Source organism: Lissotriton vulgaris, chromosome 5, assembly GCF_964263255.1.
Source record: "Lissotriton vulgaris chromosome 5, aLisVul1.2, whole genome shotgun sequence".
Lineage (NCBI taxonomy): Eukaryota > Metazoa > Chordata > Amphibia > Caudata > Salamandridae > Lissotriton > Lissotriton vulgaris.
In genome coordinates, this window is record NC_141693.1 from 1,687,534,950 (window position 1) to 1,687,555,857 (window position 20,908).

General features: G+C 43.4%; 1 protein-coding gene across 2 annotated transcripts in view; it reads left to right on the forward strand.

Moving 5' to 3' along the window:
- The window catches only part of MARCHF10 (membrane associated ring-CH-type finger 10), a 279,236-nt gene that overhangs the window by 226,775 nt on the left and 31,553 nt on the right, over positions 1-20,908 (forward strand). The window contains exons 10-11 of one of the 2 annotated variants that reach the window (XM_086923826.1): positions 15,689-15,736; positions 16,523-16,565. In XM_086923826.1, the coding sequence (XP_086779952.1) occupies positions 15,689-15,736; positions 16,523-16,565 (91 nt within the window). The remainder of the gene's footprint in view (positions 1-15,688; positions 15,737-16,522; positions 16,566-20,908) is intronic. The other variant, XM_086923827.1, reaches the window with a different exon arrangement.

Consider the following 20,908-nt stretch of genomic DNA (forward strand, 5'->3'; position numbering starts at 1 on the left):
ATCATGGTAATTTTACTCTTCTTTTGTTTGGCGGCTTTCAGGTCCTCCTCGTTAGCCTTTCCCTTTCCCATTGGGGGGCTAATATGTGGGATATTGCGTACAAAATGGCCGCAACGATTAATACAACAATAATGCCGCTATACAAACCGTGGTAATAGTCAGGCAGTTACCTTAGTCCACAAGTCCTTAGTCCTCAAGGAGCAGCCAAGTAGGTGAGCAGACTTGAGAGATGGTAGTAGAAATGTCAGAGGGGTGGCCCAGCCCAGCCTCCTCCGGGCTCTGGCGGGCGCAGACGGGCCTGCCTGTTGCATCCCGCACTGCGGGAGCTGCAAACTGCCTTTAAGCGCCTCTGGGGCCGGCACCTCCTGGCACTCAGCGTTATGGATATTGGAGTCCCTCTGAAGCAAATTGGCATCTGTTCGCTGGCGGCTCCCGCGCTGCGGGATGCCGCAAAGTGCCTTTGAGCGCCTCCTTGTGCGGGAAAGCGGCGTCCGCACCTCCTGGCGCTTAGATATGTGTGGATTGGAGTCCCCCTGCGAAGTGACGTCCATCTGCTGAGCCTAACCACTTCACCTATTAGGGGTGTCTCTCCATCTATCACGTATGCTAGGTAAGTTCATTCATTTTTGCCTTTCTCAGAGTTTCTAATCCTCTAATAAGGAAGCATGCAGCTCCTTAGATGGAGAATAGTGGCTGAAAGGCAGCCAGGGCTTCTAAGCTTGTGTACAACCCCAAAGATTGTTTTAATACTATTGAAGCTTTACAGATGCTGTCTTGAAAATATTGAAGCTTGGCTGCATTGGTGAAATGGCAGGCAAGAGGTGTTTAGAAAATCCATTAATAGTTCTAGTAACTAAGTAAAAAGAAAAGGTGCAAACATTGACCTTATGGGACACCAAATTGAGTTCTAAATGCGTTTGAGAAAGTGTTGTTATTTATCACAACATAGAACCATTCATCTAGATAAGAACTGAAATATTTAGTACTGTTTCCCCAAAACAAAAAAAGTTCTGTTTAATAAGTCATGGGCAACTGTATTGTTTATTCAGAAGTCCTGCTTCACCTTGTTACAGCATTTTATATGCATCATCTGTCATGTTGGTCATAGTCATTTCATTATTTGCGCTGGTATGAGACTTGATAGAACATTGTTTAGTAGTTTATTTTCATGAATATTATTTTGCTACAAATATTTTCATAATCTTTGGAGCAAAAGGTAAACCTGTGATTGAGGAATAGTTTTCATTGCTGAACGGATCAGCCTCTGATTTTTTAAGATGAGTTTTAAGATGTCAAAACAAAGTTTATTGTGTAGATTACTTAAAACCATGACAAAAGAAATGATTTAAAAAAAACATAATTGTACAGAAGCAAAAATAAAATGCTACTTACATGTCAAAACCGTATAATATGAATGACTTTTGTGCCCAAGGAAGGGAGGCACTTGGTATACAGGCTTTCTCTCTACCATCTTCCCTTTCACATATCTATTATGAACGTAATGGGTAAAAGTAAATTAAAAAACCTTCCATAAAATGAATAAAAAAGTTTCAACTAAGAGAAGACTCAATTATGGCATAAGCTAACTCTTTTTTAGGAAGTCCTGCGCTGCTTTAAAACATGTACCTATTCTTGCCAGTTCGAGAGGGACCATTGTATTAAAAATCCAGTTCATTGCTGGGTTGCATGTTCTTATGCCGTTGTTTGTTTGAATTGGTTGGAGCTGATACTCATTGTTATGAATCATAGAAAAAATTTCTTTGTCTTTCATCGTTCATAACTTTTTTGCTTGAATTAATTTATGTTTACATCCCTTGTCACTTTTACAAAGTAAAGATTCACTTCTGAACAAACTTTCCCTTTTTTTGCTCTGTTTTATCTGTGCCTTCCATACATTTATGCTGTGTTCGAAACAAGTTTGATATCCCTTGGATACTTAAGAGTGTGAAATTGTGATACCACTCGTTGACTAAGAGCAAACATTTCTGAAATAAGTCCCTTGTAGCACCCTATGTTTTGAATCATAAATTGCCCAAGCCTACAAGGGTTTATTGGGTTTCCCCTTAGAGAAATCTCGTGAATTAAAAAGAGTGGCTTCAGTAAGATTCTACGGCAATCAAGCAAGATCGGACAGTTGCACAGTAAATGTAGAAGAGATTCTGATTTGTAGCCGCAGAGTCTACACTTGACTACTTTAGACAGCAGCAGCCAGTTGGGATTAAAATCTTTGATTTGTAGTGCCAGCATCCTTACTGCCAAGATTTTAGTCAGACAGGCTTTCCCTATAGTGCAATTGAGATAAGGTTGTGCCCTAAGTCCAAGTTTTAAGATGTCTTTCTTTAAGGATGTGTGGATTGGGCCCAGGGCAAAGGGCGTGTTTGGTACTTTTCAGGAGTAAGTGGAGAAAGCAACTGGCAGCTTTCACTTAGTTATGTGCTTTAGGGATACGTGATTTAGTGGAAAAGATAGTTTCTTCCATGAAAGGATTGACTTGAGAGGTGATCATGTTAGGTGGTTTAGGGTAAAGGGTGGGTGTTTTAGTGGATAAGATAGTTTCTTCCGTGAAGACATTGAGGGGTCCTCCAACCAGCTGGCGGCCCCCATGGCCCATCAACCAAGGGCAGGTCCCGCCCCTCCGGGGACCAATACACAAACTCCGCCCCCAAAGTTCTGAGCCAGCCCCTCAACCTCTGACCAGACCATCCCGTCCTACCCACACAGCACTTTGACTCCTAGAAAAACGCGGCTGCCGCTTCACAGATTGCAGGCAACCGGCGCTCTACACAGGGAAACAGCTCTCCCGGTGGAACAACTTTTCAATGCGATTTTAAATTGAGGCACAAAATAGCACAAGTGGTTACTTGCGCGCCGGATTTGTGTGAAGCATCTGTTGTTAAAACTCAAGAGGCTCCTTGTTCTGCTGGGACTCTGGGCCTACTTTAGGACTATCACTCCCTTTCACCAGGGGGCAGTGGGGGGGGGGGCTCTGTCTGTGCACACGCACTGCGGTCCTACACAAAGGTGCAGTGTGCCCGGAGTCCGTTGCAGTAGGCTCACAATAACACAGTCTCCGACCCTCTCGTTTCTGTTCATCTCCAGACACTGCTGAATTACCTCCTTAAAGCCTTCTGAAGGCCTGGCCTGCAATTTCCGCTCCTTTCAAGTGTAAAGCGCCTGGAGGCGCGGCCGGGTCGTCCATGGCACACCCCTGGTGCATTTTGCATGCTGACACTGATCCTGCACGCGGTTACACTACAATGAACACGTCGGCCGCGCCGCCCTGGGGATCCTACAGGCACAGGCCTGCCCGGGCCCGCAGCGTCCTCCCCGGGTGCTGCACACCAGCTGCGCCCACGCAGGCCGGCCTCAGGGCGCTGGAGCTAAAGAAGATCCGAGAGGCTTGCTGTAAGGCCTCAGAGCCGCCTCCCCTCGGCAACTACCCTTGGACAGCGCAGCTATCCCGCAAGATGCTACAGGCTCCCTGCTGACATCAGGGCTGTCACTTCCGGTCACACAGGCTCTCGACTGGGAAACCTCTCCAGGTAGTAAAAGCTCTCAAAGATAGCACTGCTATCCCTTCAGACCTACAGGCTCAGATCACACAGCAGCCCCCATAGCTGCAGATCTTACAGGCTCTCTCCGTGAACAGCAGTCATATCCCTCCTGATCCTAGACAGCACACTCCTCTCTCTAGATCTCATAGGCTCTAGCAGTTAATAGCATTGGTGTGCCCCCGGAGCTCACAGGCTCGCATCACAGCCAGCAGCCTCACCACATCGAGGCTTATAGGCTCCTAACATTAGTAGATCCATCTTTCCGGCTCTTACAGGCTATAACCAAATACAACCGTGCCATCCCTCCGATCTTACAAGCTCTTGAAATAGCAGTGAAATCACTCCAGTCCTTACAGGATCTCACCACAGACAGCAGAGCTACTGTTTCTGATCTTACAGGCTCTCACTGTGGAGAACAAATGCTATCCCTTCAGATCATACAGCAGTCAAAGCACACCAACTCTTACAGGCTTCCACCATCGCTAACAGCGCTATCCTTTCTGCTCTTACAGGCTATCTCACAGTAAGCAATAGTGCAAGCTCAACAGATCTTACAGGCTATCTCACCATATGCAACAGTGTTAGCACTCCAGATCTTACAGGCTATCTCACCATACGCAACAGTGCTAGCTCTCTAGATCTTACCAGCGTAAAATCCTGTCAGCTCCTACAGGCTCTGTGTAGCTAGCAGGGCGATGCTTTCTGCTCTTACATGCTCTTAGCATAGGTATTCCTCCAGATGTTACAGGCTCTCGACATACCTAGCAGAGCTATCCTTTCTCTGCTTAGACTTTCACTACAGAAAACAAAGCTATCGCTCTGGATGTTACACACTCAGAACAGCTAGCACAGCTAGCCTTTCTCTTTTTACAGGCTTTCACCACAGGTAACAGAGCTATCCCTCCAGATGTTACAGCCTCTCGACATTGCTAGAAGAGCTATCCATTCTCCTCTTAGAGACGTTTACCACAGGTAACAGAGCTATCACTCCAGATGTGACAGGCTCTGGCCACAGCTAACAGAGCTACCCATTCTACTGTTACTAGCAGTACTATCTCTCAGTCGGAGGGGTGGGTGCCAGGGTGAGTCTGGCAGGTGGCGGCTGGACTGGTTTACCTGCTGCCGCCCCCTTCTCCTCGCCCCCTCGCTGCCTCAATGCGGCCTTGTCCGAACAGCAGCAGCCGCGGCCTGGAGGGGATCACCGGGCCCCAGAGGGCAAGGGCAGGCAGCAGCAAAGGCGGCATTGTGGGGGCAGAGAAAGGGCACATTGAAGGCCCGGCCGCAGACTGGAGCGGTGTTAATGTGCAGCTCACCTCGGCTGCCGCTTAGAGGCGCTGGAAGAAGGGGCGCGGGGGTGGCGCAGCACCCCCAAAAATAGCCATGCTGGAGTTCAGAAGGTGAATGAGAGACAAAGACGCCTTCACATTTCGTGCTACCTCGGCACATTTGCAGCGCTAAATGTCAACGGCCGTGTCTTCTGACAAATGTATATACATACAAATAAATAATACTATATATTATATATATATACACACACTCACACACACCCATATACACACACATACATATATGTTTTTAAGTGCTCTACCTGCTATCCTGTTAATTTTCAAATAAGCATGATCCTTCATTACAAGATGGCAGCCACTCTAGGAAGTGATGATACATGTCTTCCGGTTGTTCTTGTGTTAGCAGCTGGTGGTTTGTGTCCCTCATCAGCACCCTCAATGAGTTCTGCTTACACCTGCTAATCTTTGATATCAAAGACCATGAACTGTCTCTGCCTTTGATGTATACAAGGGGTCAAAGGTCAACTCAAGGCACCTATATAACTTGGGGAAAAAGGCCCAGCTATTTAGGACTACCCCTACTTGTAAGCCCTAGGTCCACAATCTGTGCAACCATTTAACAACAACTGGTTCAAATATGTTCTCTCAATGTTTCAAGCTTTATTACAAATGTCACAAAAATATGTTAATTCTGTTCTTGGATTTTCGTCAGAATAAAATACACTGAACATAATCTTCACAAAAGTTATTTACAAAAGTTTAAGCTATTGCCATTATAAATTACAAGAACTTTTATTTAAGTATTAATTATTAAGAAAAATGAAAAGTCATTGTTATTTGTAATATCAATACATGTAAGTCACGTAAATACAACACATATTGCATTACAAATGCTATAGGTGTCACATTTGCGAAAGTTAAAACTATTGGAATTGTAAATGACAAAGCTATTAATTTATCTATTTTCAAAACCAACACATAAATACAAAATTTGTCATTAACAATACCAATAGCTCAAACTTTCCTAATGCGAGACCTATTGCATTGCAAATGCTTGTTTAGTTCTTGTACAGAGAAGGTAGAATTAGAAGTATTCATTGTGCAGACCATTAAATTACAGATAGTTTGGATTTTGTTGTCAAAGAAGTTAGGTAGTTCTGAGCATGGTTTGTCTGTGCTTTGATGATGTTCATAACTAACTGTAGCTTGGGTTTTAGCAATAGTGATTCGTTTTTAGGCCTCGGCCTGATCCAGCGCATGCGCTGGTCTGGCCAAGACATTTAGTAGGTGCTCTAAGAAATGCTACTTTGCCGGCGATCAGCTTGCTAGAACGCGCACAAGACCGTGTGCGTCGTGCACAGTTGTCGCGGCTTCTTTCATTAAACGCTTGTGAATGCTTTCCCCTACCCCCAGCTGGCATGCGGCTTCTTTGATCTTCGTTTTTTTGGGGGGGGGTTTCGAGCGCAGCTGCTCACTTCTAGTTAAACACACACGGCTTGCTTGTTTAAACAGCAATGCGTAATTTGCAGCCCAGAAGTTAACAAAACAGTTTGCCCAATCTAGAAGTTAACAAAACAGTTTGCCCAATCTAGAAGTTAACAAAACAGTTTGCCCAATCTAGAAGTTAACAAAACAGTTTGCCCAATCTAGAAGTTAACAAAACAGTTTGCAGCCCAGGGCATTAACAAAACTGGGAGCAGGTGGCTTTTGCACCTCTTATTGCAGTCGTGACTTATGAGCTGAGCACAATTTGTGCTCTAACAAGTTTTCCATCACACACTTCCACTACTGAAAACTGCCCGCTTAAAATGTAAAACGACACTAACATTTGTGCACATACCTTCCCGGTTATTTTTACACCTTAGGAAGTAGTCGGTTGCAAAAACTAACCCAAAATAAGAAGCAAACGTCATTCACACCGCAGTGGTTTGTGCCCACTATTAACGTCAGGCTGTAAATTACGCATTAATGCGCAACATTAGAAAAACCAGAATACCTGGCCTGACACAAACCTTTTTGTGGAGATGTTTTTGCGTCCGTTTTTTAAACTGAGTTAATGACTGCACTAGCATTATTCTGACAACGTAAAAAAAAGCCTGCCCTTAGCTTGACGTGCCTTCAGGAAACTGACCGCACTCCGAGAAAAAGATTAATACGGTTGATGATAACATTACATCGATAAAGAGGCAGATGGTGAGAATGCGAAAAACAACACTAACCACCACCATTTAATGTTTAACAGAAATGAAGCCTCAACAGTGGCCAGACAACAAAGACGTACACAATTCTAGTCATCAAGCAGGAGGTGAAGATTGGTTTATATAGAGCTCGAGCTGTTTCTAATCGCTTCAAATAGCAGGTGCTATTACCATTTCGCCGGCTTCGGTAAAATGGAAGGTTAGTTAGGCCCTGTTTAGAGGTGTGCTCCAGTAATTGCAACGCCAGTGGTTACCAGGAAACTAGTCTATAGGGCAACCAAGCAGTGCCCGATGGGCTGGTCTGGAAAATCAATGCATGGGCCAGTTTTATTTATTGTTTTAGCAGTTTTGGGCCGGCTTCATAGCCAGGTGGGTAATTTTTTACTGTTCATTTTCCCGACATTACCACTTTATTAAAACTATATACCTTGCTAATGGGGGCCGCTTTTATTTTGGTGCCCGGGACTATTTTTTGTCTTAGTCCGACCCTGGTGGTAACGCTTGTTGCACATTTTCGCAAATAAAAGTTGTACAATTAGCGCCGCACCCAACCCCCAATAAATTCTGGCAAGGAACACCTGCCCAACAAAAAAAAGGGACATCTGGATTTTGTAGAGATGGGCATGCAAATCCGGTTGTTATGCCCCTTTTCTTGGGAAGTAACTGGGTGCTATTTTTTGCACCATATATATTCCGATCCCGAGGGGTGGCGGAATAGATCAGGAGCGATAAACATTGCACCCTTTTCCAGGCTGATGTTATCAGGTCTCAAGTGGATACTGGCAGTTCTAACTCGTGACCTTCAAATAACCGCATTCCTCATCAGCGAGCGCTTAACTCACTGAATTTCACTCCTGGATGAATAAATATGAGCTCCACCGTGGCCCAGGCCAGGGCAATCCGCATAAATCTTGAAAGAGGGTGTACAACAGGGAAAAAAGATGAAACAAGGTGTAATCTCCTCAAGAGAAAGTGAGTTGAAAAGCATATCTGTAGGGTGAACTTGGCACCCATAAAACCAACTAAACACAGGGAGGATAGAACCTTATAATAGAAATGTACCCGAAGTCTCGAACCCATGTCGGGAAACAAGGAGACAGAGTCCTCTTCCCATTTGAAAAGAGCAGAACTGTTTATCCTTTACTGTTTCAAGATTGTGTAAAATCGCCTCATAATCTCAAATTCGTCTGCAGGAGAGGTTCCCCGGGCGACCCAGAGACCCAGCACTATCAAAACAAGCATTGGCATAGCCAATAGGTCTCGCCTGTGGAATTGTATAAGTATTTAGTTATGCAGCACAATATCCTTGGTGCAACAACATCAACGCATGGCTAAACACTTATAAGGTCTCAAAGGCGAGACCTATTGGCTATGCCAATGCTTGTTTCATCTGGTTCTTTGAGGATGTCATTTGGTTTTTGAAGTGGCTCTTGTGTTCGGTATGTTAAATTGATAATTGTTGTTAAGTGTTCTAGGTGTTTAGTTATGAGGGATGTAGGTTGTGTTTGTTCTACTTGCGCTCCCCTGCATGAATGCGTTGTCTCTGTAGGTTAAGGAAAGGTGTAGACCAGCCTTTGACAGATTCTCTTTCTTTCTTGAAGATGGTTTCTAAAGTGGCCATAATGTTAAGAATAGGGAAGTTGTTATGTTCTACTAGGACGTAGGATTTTTGGTGTTCTTGGTGAATAGACTGAATGGGCTATTCATAACAGGAGGTTACACTTGAGAGTAATTTACATGTGTAACCTTATGGCTCCACGTTTAAGTGACTTTACCTCTTTGGGCTATTTACAAAGTCTGAGTGTAAAGTTACTCCAAAGTGTAGACTTACATGTTGGGGGTATCCAAATTTACGAGTTAAATTTACTACTAAAATAAAAAACACAGGAGTAAGTTCGGAACCACACATGACCAACCACTGGTACTGCAATACCCTCACATAGAAAATAACAGAGGCTGGTCCTTAAACGTAAACCCCATATGAAATAACGGTAAATTAAACTAAATAATTTGAAACAGCAAAAAATAAAATTTAATTTACAAATAAATACATAAAAACTGTACATATTTTTCATTTAACTATAAAATATTTTAAAAACCATTTTGCATTTAAAGATAATTTGGCAATAAGTGTTATTAAAATCTAATTGAAATACTTTAATTTGATACATCAATGTTGTTAGTAATGCATAATAAAAATGTTTTTTAAAAGTTTGGGTGCAAATTAATTTTTTTAATTTAAAGTTGACAAAAATGTTTTTAATGTAAATAAATATATTTACTTCAATCAAAGATTCATTACCTCCCCATCTTCCTAACTTTGTCCCATTCCTTACTAATGGAGTGATTGTGCCCATTCACTCCTCTCTATCACCCTAGCAAAGCAGTCTTCTTTTTTAATGAAAAGAGAGAGCCAGGAAGAATAAACCCCTCCCCTTCCCACAACTTCCTGTCGTTTTTTTGTGCCCTTCCAATGTAGGACTGTTGAGATGTTACATTGGCAAATGACAAATAAGACATTACTGAGGTATGTTAATTTATTTTAATTGATTTATGTGTGTATTTTGCGGTTGCTGGTGCACCTTTTTATTATTGCACAGAATGACTGCTGGTGCACCGATCCCCGTGTTTTTACGGTTGCATGGGCAATTTTCTCAAGGAGTCACGAGACCGTGCTCTCTGTTGCTCCCGTGCAGGAGCTGTGGATTCCTGGTTTGTTGCCGCTAGTTAATAGTGATGTACCATTTTTGTCCTTAGCTCCCCATTTAAAATAAATATAAAAGAAATATACATTCACATTTTACACAACAATCTTGTTAATAATTTAATATATAAAGTTTAATAATAAGCATTTTGGATTTTTTTATACGTTGCCAGAGGACGAGTTACACCTCAACTGTGGAGTCTCCCCATAGTAAAGTATGTGGAAAAGTTAAAAAAAATAGTAAAAATAGGTTTATGAAAATATTAATATAAATTAATTTATATATTTATTTTAAATATAGAGCAAAATAAACAAACTACAGCGTTATTCATTTTTAATTAAATGTTTAATTAATTAATTCCCACCTAAAGTACACAAATGTTTGATTAATGCATTAGTAAAAATCAAAAATTATGTATAGAAATAATTAAAAGTATTTGAACTATAATTTAATACAAAACATAGGGGCCAATTACGATGTCGTTCGGAAAACCTTCCGACTGAATCGGTTTTGGATGGTTTCTGACTGACTCGGGTTAGGGGGGTCTGACCAACCGATTACAGTGTTTCTGAACACCATTCGGTCGGACTTCCATTGACTTCAATGGGAGCCTGTGTTCCGACCGACAACACATGCTCCCATTGAAAAAAGGGGTGGGTGCGGAAAAAGCTTGCACCCTGTGGCAGGCACCCCATGGTGCCTGCCACACTGTGCATAGTTACAAAGAGGAGTCCCATGGGTACTCCTATGGGCCCCAAAGTCGGATTTTCTCAGCTGATCCGTGTCAGAAAGACCGATACAGATTCAGCTTGGTTGGAAACGCTGCCCGAAGAGACGTACGAGTCGGTTCCGACCGGTTTCCGACCGGTCAGAAATGTTTCCAAGTCGGTCGGTCGGAAATGTTTCCAAGTCGGTCGGAAACAAGGCTTCCGAATCGGATTCTGACAAACCGAATGCCGTTCGGAGCCTTTCCGAATGGCATCGTAATCAACCCCTTAGTGTTACATTGATTTATATATTCAAAAATGGTTGTTAATATAGTTTATAATGAAATAATACATGTTTTACTTTTATATAGTTTTTAACATGAACATGAAATAAAATGTATATTTTCAACTATTTAAGATAATGTAATTTAACATTTTTTTTTCTGGGTTATATTTTAAGTCCCTACTGCCATTATTCTCTATGGGAGGGTGTTGCAGTACCATTGGTTGGCCATGTGGGGTACTGGACTTACCACATCTCTGACCTAAAGTAATTTACCACTGTTTAGCATCCCTTTCTGGCTTTAATAGCTTCAGAAGTTAATTTTGTGAATAGCAGTGGGTTTACTCTTGTGCATGTCCCTTCTTGCATGTCCCTTCCTTAACCTCTCCCTGTCACTCCTTACTTCTCCCTATGTCTCTCCCATTTAGTAGTAAGTGTACTCATTTTGCCACCCTCTTCCCTCGTCCCTTCCACATTTACTACTAAGGGGCCGATTCCGATTTCGGTCAGAAGGGCTCAGAACGACGGTCTGAGCCCTTTCGAACAAACCAGAATGTTCAAGTTCAAGTTCAGTAATTTGTATAGCGCACTACTCACCCAGAGGGTCTCAAGGCGCTTGAGGGAGGGTGGGTACATTACTTATCGAATAGCCAGGTTTTTAGCTGTTTTCTGAAGGAGAGGTGGTTCTGTGTAAGGCGGAGGTGAGTGGGGAGAGAATTCCAGGTTTTGGCCGCTAAGAAGGAGAAAGATCTTCCTCCCATGGTGGATCTATTGATGCGCGGAATTGCGGCGAGGGCTTGATTGGAAGAACGTAGTTGGCGGGTAGGTGTGTAGAAGGACAGTCGTTTGTTGAGGCATTCGGGTCCTAGGTCATAGAGGGCTTTGCGTGCGTGGGTAAGGAGACGGAACGTTATTCTCTTGTTGACGGGTAGCCAATGGAGATCTTTCAAGTGACCGGAAATGTGAGCTTGACGGAGGATGTCTAGTATGAGTCTGGCTGAGGCGTTTTGGATGCGTTGGAGTTTTTTCCGTAGTTTGGCTATGGTTCCGGCTTAAAGGGTAGTCGGCTAGTGACTAGTGCGTGGGGGACTGTCTTTCTTGTTTCGGTGGGGATCCAGCGGAATATTTTTTTGAGCATGCGTAGGATGCAGTTTGGAAATCTCTCAGTACTCCCCCGGTCGCCTCTTTACGACCAAGGGAGTACAATGGCACCTTTTCACTGCCTTTTCGTGCCGTGTGTCCGGCACGAAAAGGCAGTCGAGGCTGTCTGTGGGGGCCCCCAGCAGGGACCCCATGGGTGTGAGGCTGCAGGATGGCGGCCTGAGGGAACCTATGGTGCCCCTCCGTTGATCCCTGCACCCGGTGGAGGCACCTTGGGGTGCCGGCCACAGGGTGCAGGGATGAACTGCACCCCTGCTTTCAACAATGCAAGCATGCATTCCGCTCGGAATGCATGCCTGTATTGTTAAGTATACGAATGCGACCGAACCCTGTTCGGTTGCATCGTACTAGCAGGGCTGTAACTGACGACAGCAGGTCGGTCGGTTACAGCTACTGGCCGATGTAACACGGACTCAGGTCCATCAGACATCGGAATTGGCCCCTAAGTAATACACTTACATGTGTGAGGATCCCCCCCTGGAATAGATAAGAGAGGTGGACTTGAAGATTTACACTCATGGGTATGTGAATAGCATTTTGTATTACTTTAGTAGTACTACTGTACTACTACAAAATGCAGTTTGTGAATTGGCCCTTTAGTGTGGAGATTAGGGTATCTCCACACAATATTAATGTATCTACAGATACATTCTTTATATTCCTATTGCATCTGTACTTAGATTTTGGTTGAGATTGTTGGCTTACTAATGTTGTTATAGACCTGTCAAGTTATATGGGGTTATCAACTATGTACTTGTGGGATGCAGTGTAACCAGATCAATGATGGCCCCTTTATGATAAGTGTATGTTTATAACTTAGCTCCTACCCTTCTTTTTTATGATGGATAAGGCCCTCCTCCATAAGAGCGCCCCGTCTTCTTAATAAATTGTGTTAAGATTTCTTCAATCCGCCCTAATACATGCATTGTTTATTGATGAGAGCCATGTTTTGATTGTTATGTTTGCTACTATTTGATATATTTCACAACACTGATCAGATTAAAACCACATTTTAGGTAATTATTTGCAACACTTTGACTGACTTCTTTGGTTGTATGCAATAGGGGACTATCCCCAATCTAAAAAATCCAAACCAAAACTCAACCTCCACAACCTAACATCTCAACAAATGATATTCCAAGCTGTGAGGACTTTTCTACTTTCTTCAAGCAAAAGACCGACAATATAAGATGTGATCTCCTCAAAGATGTAAGTCTATACTCCTGCTCCTTCTGCATAACTAACACTAAACCTAAAAACAACGCCTCATGGACGTCCTTCGACACCTATTCGGAAGAATCAATTCACAAATTGCTCGGCACCTTGAAGCCCGCTAATCACCTCACAGACCCACTACCTGCCAATGCTGTTAAAGCCCTCACCCCCCTGCTCCTTCCACTCTGGACTAAAATCATCAACGGTTCCCTTCAGCAAGGTCTCATCCCAGACTCCCTCAAGATAGGGCAAGTCACGCCTATACTCAAGAAACCCACAGCTGACCCGGCCGACCTAAACAATTACCGCCCCATCACCAATATCCCCACTCTGGCCAAATTGCTAGAAAAATGCGTTCAAATCCAATTGACAAAACACATTGATCAGTTTGACCTCCTCAACCCCCACCAATCAGGATTCAGAGCAAAACATAGCACGGAAACGGCTATGACACACATAATCGATGACGCCCTCCAAATCCTTGATCACAATGAGTCCTGCCTCCTCATCCTTCTTGATCTCTCCTCGGCATTCGATACGGTCAAACACGAGAATCTACTGGAGCTCTTAAAGACCAGAATGGGCATAACCGGGACTGTTCTCAAATGGTTCACGTCCTTTCTACACAACCGGTCTCAGAAGTTCAAGATTAACAACGCACTGTCCTCACCTGTGCCCGTAACACTTGGCGTCCCTCAAGGTTCCTCCCTATCCCCCACATTGTTCAACCTCGTCATGGAGCCACTCACTACCCTGCTTCAAGCATCAAATGTACACTTCCATATGTACGCCGATGACACTCAACTCTACCTCAAACTACAATCACCGGAAGACATCAAGCTTTTGAACGCCACACTAAGAAACACCCAAGCATGGCTGGCCGATAATCACCTCAAACTAAACGCGCTGAAAACTGAGTTCCTTCTGATCTCACCTCCGGCGAAAAAGGCCATCACCCAAACCTGGCTCACTCATCTAACCGCACTCAATGTCCAACCCACCATCGTGGACTCTGCAAAATCCCTTGGCATCACACTTGACTCCAATCTCAACATGCAGCAGCATATTAGCAAAGCAACTAAAGGAGCCAACTTCCAAATCAACACTCTGAGAAAACTCAAACCCTTCCTACCACCCAAGGACCTCCAAACTGTTGTACAAGCCCTAGTCATTCCTCGCATAGACTATGGAATTGTGGCTCTCAGTGGGCTGCCCCTAACAACAACGGCACCACTAAGAGCCTCGCTGAACGCAGCCGCGAGACTCATCACTGGCTCAAGAAAACACTCGCATATATCCCCTGACTTAAAAGCCCTGAACTGGCTGCCTTTTGAAGCCAGAGTTCAGCTGAAAATTGCCTGTATGACACACTCTGCCGTGCACAACAAGTCACCCAACTACCTCACTAACAAGCTGACTGTATCAGGAGGCTCAAGATCCAACAGAAGCACAAAAAACCTCCTCCTGAAACCTCGTAGATTCCGGAAGGAAAAAACATACAAACGCTCCTTCTCAGGAATGGCACCTAGAATCTGGAATGCACTCCCGCCAGAAACTAGGCTTATCCCCTCCACTGCTCTCTTCAAGAAAGAGGTAAAAGTCATCCTTATGGCTAAGTTTACCTGAACACTATTGTTACTGGAACATTGACATTATACGGCCCCTATATTATCGGCTACCTGAGTGCTTATCTGTGTTATACTCTTTTTTGACCGCTACTGGATCAAAACCATTGCACGGACTCTATATTATTGGTTTCCAGTTTGTTTACTAGGGTTTATACTTTCCTGATTGATATTAGTGTGTATACTCTCATGCGATTGCTACCCTACATTGCAACCCTCCCATTACCGAATATTATAATGTCTCCAAGAATTTGTCTACCCCACCTCCTGTTTCTGTAAAGCGCTCTGATATCTGCAAGGATCTTGTTCGCGCTATATAAAACCTTAAAAATAAATAAATAAATAAATAGATAAATAAATATTCAGCCAACAATACGACATGAAAAGCATTCCCATTTACCCTGTGACTCTGTAAGGTAAACAGAGGATCAAGCCTACCTGTCTTTAAGCTGACCTGTATTCTGAATTTCTGAGTATCCTTTTAGGGGAGATAGGGAACTTTGAATATTATTTCCCGGGGTCAAACATCAGTTTACATTCAAGTGCCACAAGCTGGCCTATAACTTAAAAATAAGTCTTGTTGTGAATGGCAGAGACCTAAGCGCAATGATCTTTATACTCCTCTCCACATCAGATATAGGTGTAAATACATTTTGTTTAACTTTCAACAGGTAAAGATACATGCCACATAGGTCTAATACTTGTTTGGGCTAGTATATTATTTTATTTGCTTTTAATATAGGAATATAAGTCTCTGAAAAGCGTTTCTTTCATGTTTGAGGTCATATCACCTCTTGGAAACCTGGAATGTGTACGTTCAAAATAGCACACACATTCTTGTGAAAGGTTAGCCTTGTAAAGCACTGTAAATGCTCAGCTGTCTAATATAATACAAATATTCAGGAGATCAATGTTAGAAAGCCTCACTCCATGTTTTATATTTGTTCCCCTTAGAACTCCAGTGAATACATTCCTGTGGCTGAACTAAGCACCTTTAGGGCAGTAAGTTGTCTCTTTAAATAATCAGTACCTTCCTACCTTCTCTGTTTAATAGGATGAGCACGTCTCTGACTACACACAAACATAATCCCACACAGATCTCTTCTTCATTTTCTCTTAGTCTTACTTGAGTACTGATCAGCTGATGGAGTGTTTCCTCAGTGCTGCCAATTTGAAACCCTGATGCTTCGGCTGAGTACTAGTTAGCCCAGGACCCACCTGTCAAACGGCAGCCCTCAGAGTGAGGAAGGGAGTTTGTGTTACAGGATCCAGGTACCTCCACCAGGGTGGGGGCCTGGGTGAGGCCTCAGGCAGTGCTCTATATTAATAACTACCACAGGAGCATCTGCAGGGACACTTAAACAGATACAGCTTCTGGTCTCTGCCCTTTATCTCTTCAGATCCTGGCTCCTAACTGGCCAGCACTGTGCTCCTACAACTCAACCCCAGCTTCGACATTCCAAATGATGCTATGGCAGGAGATGTCAGCTATGTCTTGCACTGGACACTCTACAAGCACAACAAAACCCACACATGAATATGTCATAAATATAAACAGTTGACGCCCATGCATTGAATTACCAAAGCAAGCATTTGAATGATTAACCTCATAGGTGTTATTTCTGCTGTTAGGGGAATAGCTCTGTGATGTTGGGGAGTAACTAAATAATGCCCACGATAATCCTCACCAGACCGGTCAGCAATCCACAACCTTTTTGATGTGCCCCAGACAACTCTCTTAAGGATTGTTTTTGCTGTATTCATTAACCGATGTCTCCTTTTCTCTAGCTCTTCAGAAACTACCGCCAACTTAGAGCAGAGGCGAATGAAAGTAGGTTGGCTTTAACACATGCAGACAACTGTCATTTACACAGAATGTGCTAATGTTTGTTATTCAATTATGTTTTTGGGGATTCCATTTTTTAGAAAACCTTGCTATGTTTTGGTTGAATGCAGCAACTCGATGCAGTTAGAGCGCTCTTTAGTATGGGGAACAGATGCATAATTAGTGGGCATGGTGCAAAGTTAACCTGAATGCAAGAACTAAAGATGTTGCCAGTTTGGCGTAGGTACAGGACTCAGCGGTTTTGAAGCAGATACAGCTCTCAAAGTTGCAGGGCAAGTTGAGTAGTAAGTAATTTGGTACAAGTAGAAGGTTCACTCTGGGACACGTAGGGTCATGACAGTAGTTGAAGATCTTACCATTTTGAGGCAGTTTGAAGGGGCGTAGTTATGGGGTTTGTTACAAACCTCAGAATTTCTGGTGAGTAATGTTCTGCCTAGTATGAAGCTGATAATTGTCTTCTCTGTAGAGTGGTAAGTAGTCAGCTCACCATTATGGTGAAATAGAGAGTTCAGGCTTATGGGATATGTACAGGACTCATCAGTAGGCGGTAATCACCATGGGGTATGAGGAGTGGTCACTAGTTTGCAAAAAGCAAGGATGCCCACCAGTATGGGTGCCCCTAGGGGAGGACTTTCTTCTGATTAACTTTGTAAGAACTTTATCATTCTGCTCTACCTCCTTCTCAGCATGGGAATTGCACGCACAAAGAGCTCCATGTTTCTTCCATGAAGGGATTGATTGAGGGGCGATCAAGTTAGGTTGTTTAGGGTCAAGGGTGGGTGGTTTAGTGGACAAGATAGTTTCTTCCATGAAGAGATTGATTGAGAAGTGATCAGGTTGCTGGAGGTCCAGCTGCCTGGGATGCTTTTAGTTCTTGTACAGAGGAGAGCTGTCGAACCTGATTCATCCCAGGGAGGTGCAGGTTTATTTTTGCTTTTTCATTTCTCATTGGCTAAAATGCCTGCCCATTTTACAGTGGATTTCACCTGAGGTTATCTTAATTTGATGTCCATGAAGGAATCTGTAAATGTAAATGTAAATTAATACTTGTATAGCGCACTACTTACCCGCAAGGGTCTCAAGGCGCTTGTACGAATACCGCTGTGGAACCCATCCTGGCTTTCCCTGTGAGGCGTCCACTCCTGGGCCCCCCCAAGGTGGAGGCCAGGCATCCTTAGCGTTGTGGGGGCCGTTGTGGAGATTTAGCAAGCTATTGCCCAGAGTTGCAGAGTGGGTCTCCATGATTGGAATAGGCACCGAGGCGAGAATTATCAGGTCCGTTGAATTATTTGAGCCCAAGCCCCGCCGAGGTGGGGAATTGAACCCTGGTCCCTGGCTAGACCTCTGCATCAGGGTCTGCCGCTCTAATCATTGAGCCACACTTCTCCACAATCTGTACCGAAGGACACCCCGAATAATGGAAGGGAACTTAAGTGTCAGAAAGCACTAACCTTGTACTTTGGCCCCCTCCCTGCTAGGTATGCTGGCCAATAGTTAAAACAGGGGGAAAAAATGTGATAAGAGACAATATAGAGACTGAGAATATCACCTCTCTTACTTTGTACTCTGCTGGACACTGACATTTGCAGGTCGCAGTGGACATCTAAATCTATATCTTTTTGATTTCAAGGAAAAAGCTCACAGAAGCACACTGCCTATAACTGTTCTAGATCTGTGGGAAGAGGATCTAGCGATAATGCAGAATCCCGCTTTTGCCTCAATGAATAGAAATAAAATACAAAGCAACAGACGATGCAGCAGGTTGTACTTTGAACCAGGCACGTACTGATTCAGGGATATCAGCAGAGGCACAATGGAGGGCAAGGAATCCTTCATCCCCTTCGCCAGCACCAATAGATAAAGAAGGCAGTAAATGGGACTCTACGAGGAAGAGATTTATTGAGTTGGCAGCTAATGGAGTTAAAAATGCTAATATATCAGCGATTGTGGCACGATGTGCTAGGCAGTTGTGGAGCAATTTGGTACCTTTCCTAGAAGATATAGAAATGGCAAAGGCAGTTTTAGGAGTTGGGAACAAGCATCCCCCTTCATTGATAGATGTGGCAATGGATGCCTCAACATGCGCATTTAGGCAGATTGGAAATGTTAATGTTACGAGGAGATAAGGCTGGGTGAAACCATATTGTTTCCACCAGAATTCCAGTCACGTGTGTTGGGCATGCCATTTGAGGGAAATAATGTTTTCCGTGAAAAGGTGTATGAGGTGGTACAGGTTCTAAAGGCAGATACAGAGACGGCTCCCTCTCAGGGGATGCTGCAAAATTAACAGACATATCGAGGATTTTGAAGGAAATTCTTACTGCAACATCAGGGGCAACAAGGAATGTTTTTTTTCATCGCTACAGGCAGTATGGTTTATATGGGCAGTTCAGTGCATACGGACAGCAAATGCCACAGAGAGGACAGGGATATAGGCAGGGACAAGGAAGAGTGTACAGAGGGAGTCAACCTTCAAAATCTGAGGGAAAAGGATGACAATCATGGCTTTCTGGTCAGTATTTCCTGTCATGTTCAGCTGCCAGTGGGAGCAAGAATGCAGTTTTGTGTGCGAAGTTGGCAGTAAATAACATCAAACAAATGTATGTTGACATTGTGAGACAAGGTCGTTTACAATTTCTGGAGGAGCCACTATCATTTCCGCCAGAAATGGAGAGGCATAGACATTTGAGGAAGCTGAAGACGGAGATAAAGGTAATGAGAAAGAAAGCTATTGAGAGGGTGCCATTGGTGGAAGATTTCAAGGGCTTCTAGTCGAGGTTCTTTCTCATTTTGAAAAAATCAGGAAAGTAGCGTCCAATATTTAATTGCAGAGTTGAACACGTTCACAAAGATACAGAGTTTTCGCATGGTCATAATACAGGAGATTCTTCTATTTATAAGGAAAATTAATTAATCTTCCGAGTTCAATAGAGTTGGAGGATGCATATTTCAATATACCCATTCACAAAAATCAGAGACAATCAGCACTACCAATTCTAAACCATATATTTTGTCTAAGATCTGCACCTTGTGTCTTTACAAAGTGCATGGCTTCGATAGCGTGTGTAAGGAGAACGGGGCATATGGTATATCCTTACCTGGACTGAAGAACCGGGTTTTAGAACCCAGCGGCGCCAGGGGCACGCCCTATGTCTTCGAGTTCACCTGTCTTAGAACACAGAGACACGGGATACTTCTCGGTGACGTCAAAGATCAAATTTATTGGCTGCAACCAGGAACAGAAGTCTACGAAGTACGACACGAGTAGGTTCGCTACAGACTGCTCACTTTTAGTATTGCGAAACATCGTCTTTTATGCTAAAAATCACATTCCTGACATACACCCATTATTTACAAAATATCCAATCATAGGTGACATTGTAAAAGGTATTGCATAACGACAAACCCACTTTCAGTTGTCCAGCCCACCATTAATTACACGGGAAAGCCCAACATTCTGCTTGGACAGGCCGGACAAACCCATAATAAGAGACCACAACCCAAACCATAAATAGGCCATAAAAGAAGGAACAGAAACTGATGTGAGGCAAGATAGAAGGGTGTGTGCGTGTACAATAAACTCAGCAATGTCCTGCTCTTTGATCTCTATCTTGACCAGCTACCGGACAAGGAACTGGCTCAGCAAGGTTAGCTTCAGGCAACAGAGTCAGTTCGCTCAGGTCATCTAGAAGTCAACTAAAGCATACGTGTCCCAATGACTCGTTCGGCCGTAGTCATCGGCCTATGTGAGGGCAACCACAAAATGGCTGCCATACACAAAATGGAACCCGAAGGTTCAGAACAAAACCTCTAAATTCATAGTGAATCCATCAACCGAACATGACGAAAAAACTCGTACTTGCCTCACTCATCATTTACGGTTCGCTACTACCAAAATCGTAACGATATCATGACCTTTACGAAACGAGTTCAGAATCACGGAACCTCAGGACAACTGGCTTACAAAATCAAGCAAACTGCAGAAGGTTAAGAATATGACCAGTGTTACAAAGGAAGTGCTTTTGAAGTTGGGTCTTGCTATCAAAAAATCACATCTAGAACCAAACAGGGATTTGGTATTTTTTAGGTGGGAGAATAATAACATCAAAAGGGATGGTATTTTCATCACAGGAAAGAGGCAAAAAATTAATGAACAAGTTTCTTTTTTAAAAGGAAAAGAACGAGTATTAGTGAAGATGCTCAAGGAGATTCTAGGGACTGTCTTCATGCATTCTGTTGATTCCTCATTGTCGACTTCGGATGAGATTTATTTAGGAGGAGTTAAGAGGGCAATTACAGCAAATAAGCAGTGGATGGGACAATATATC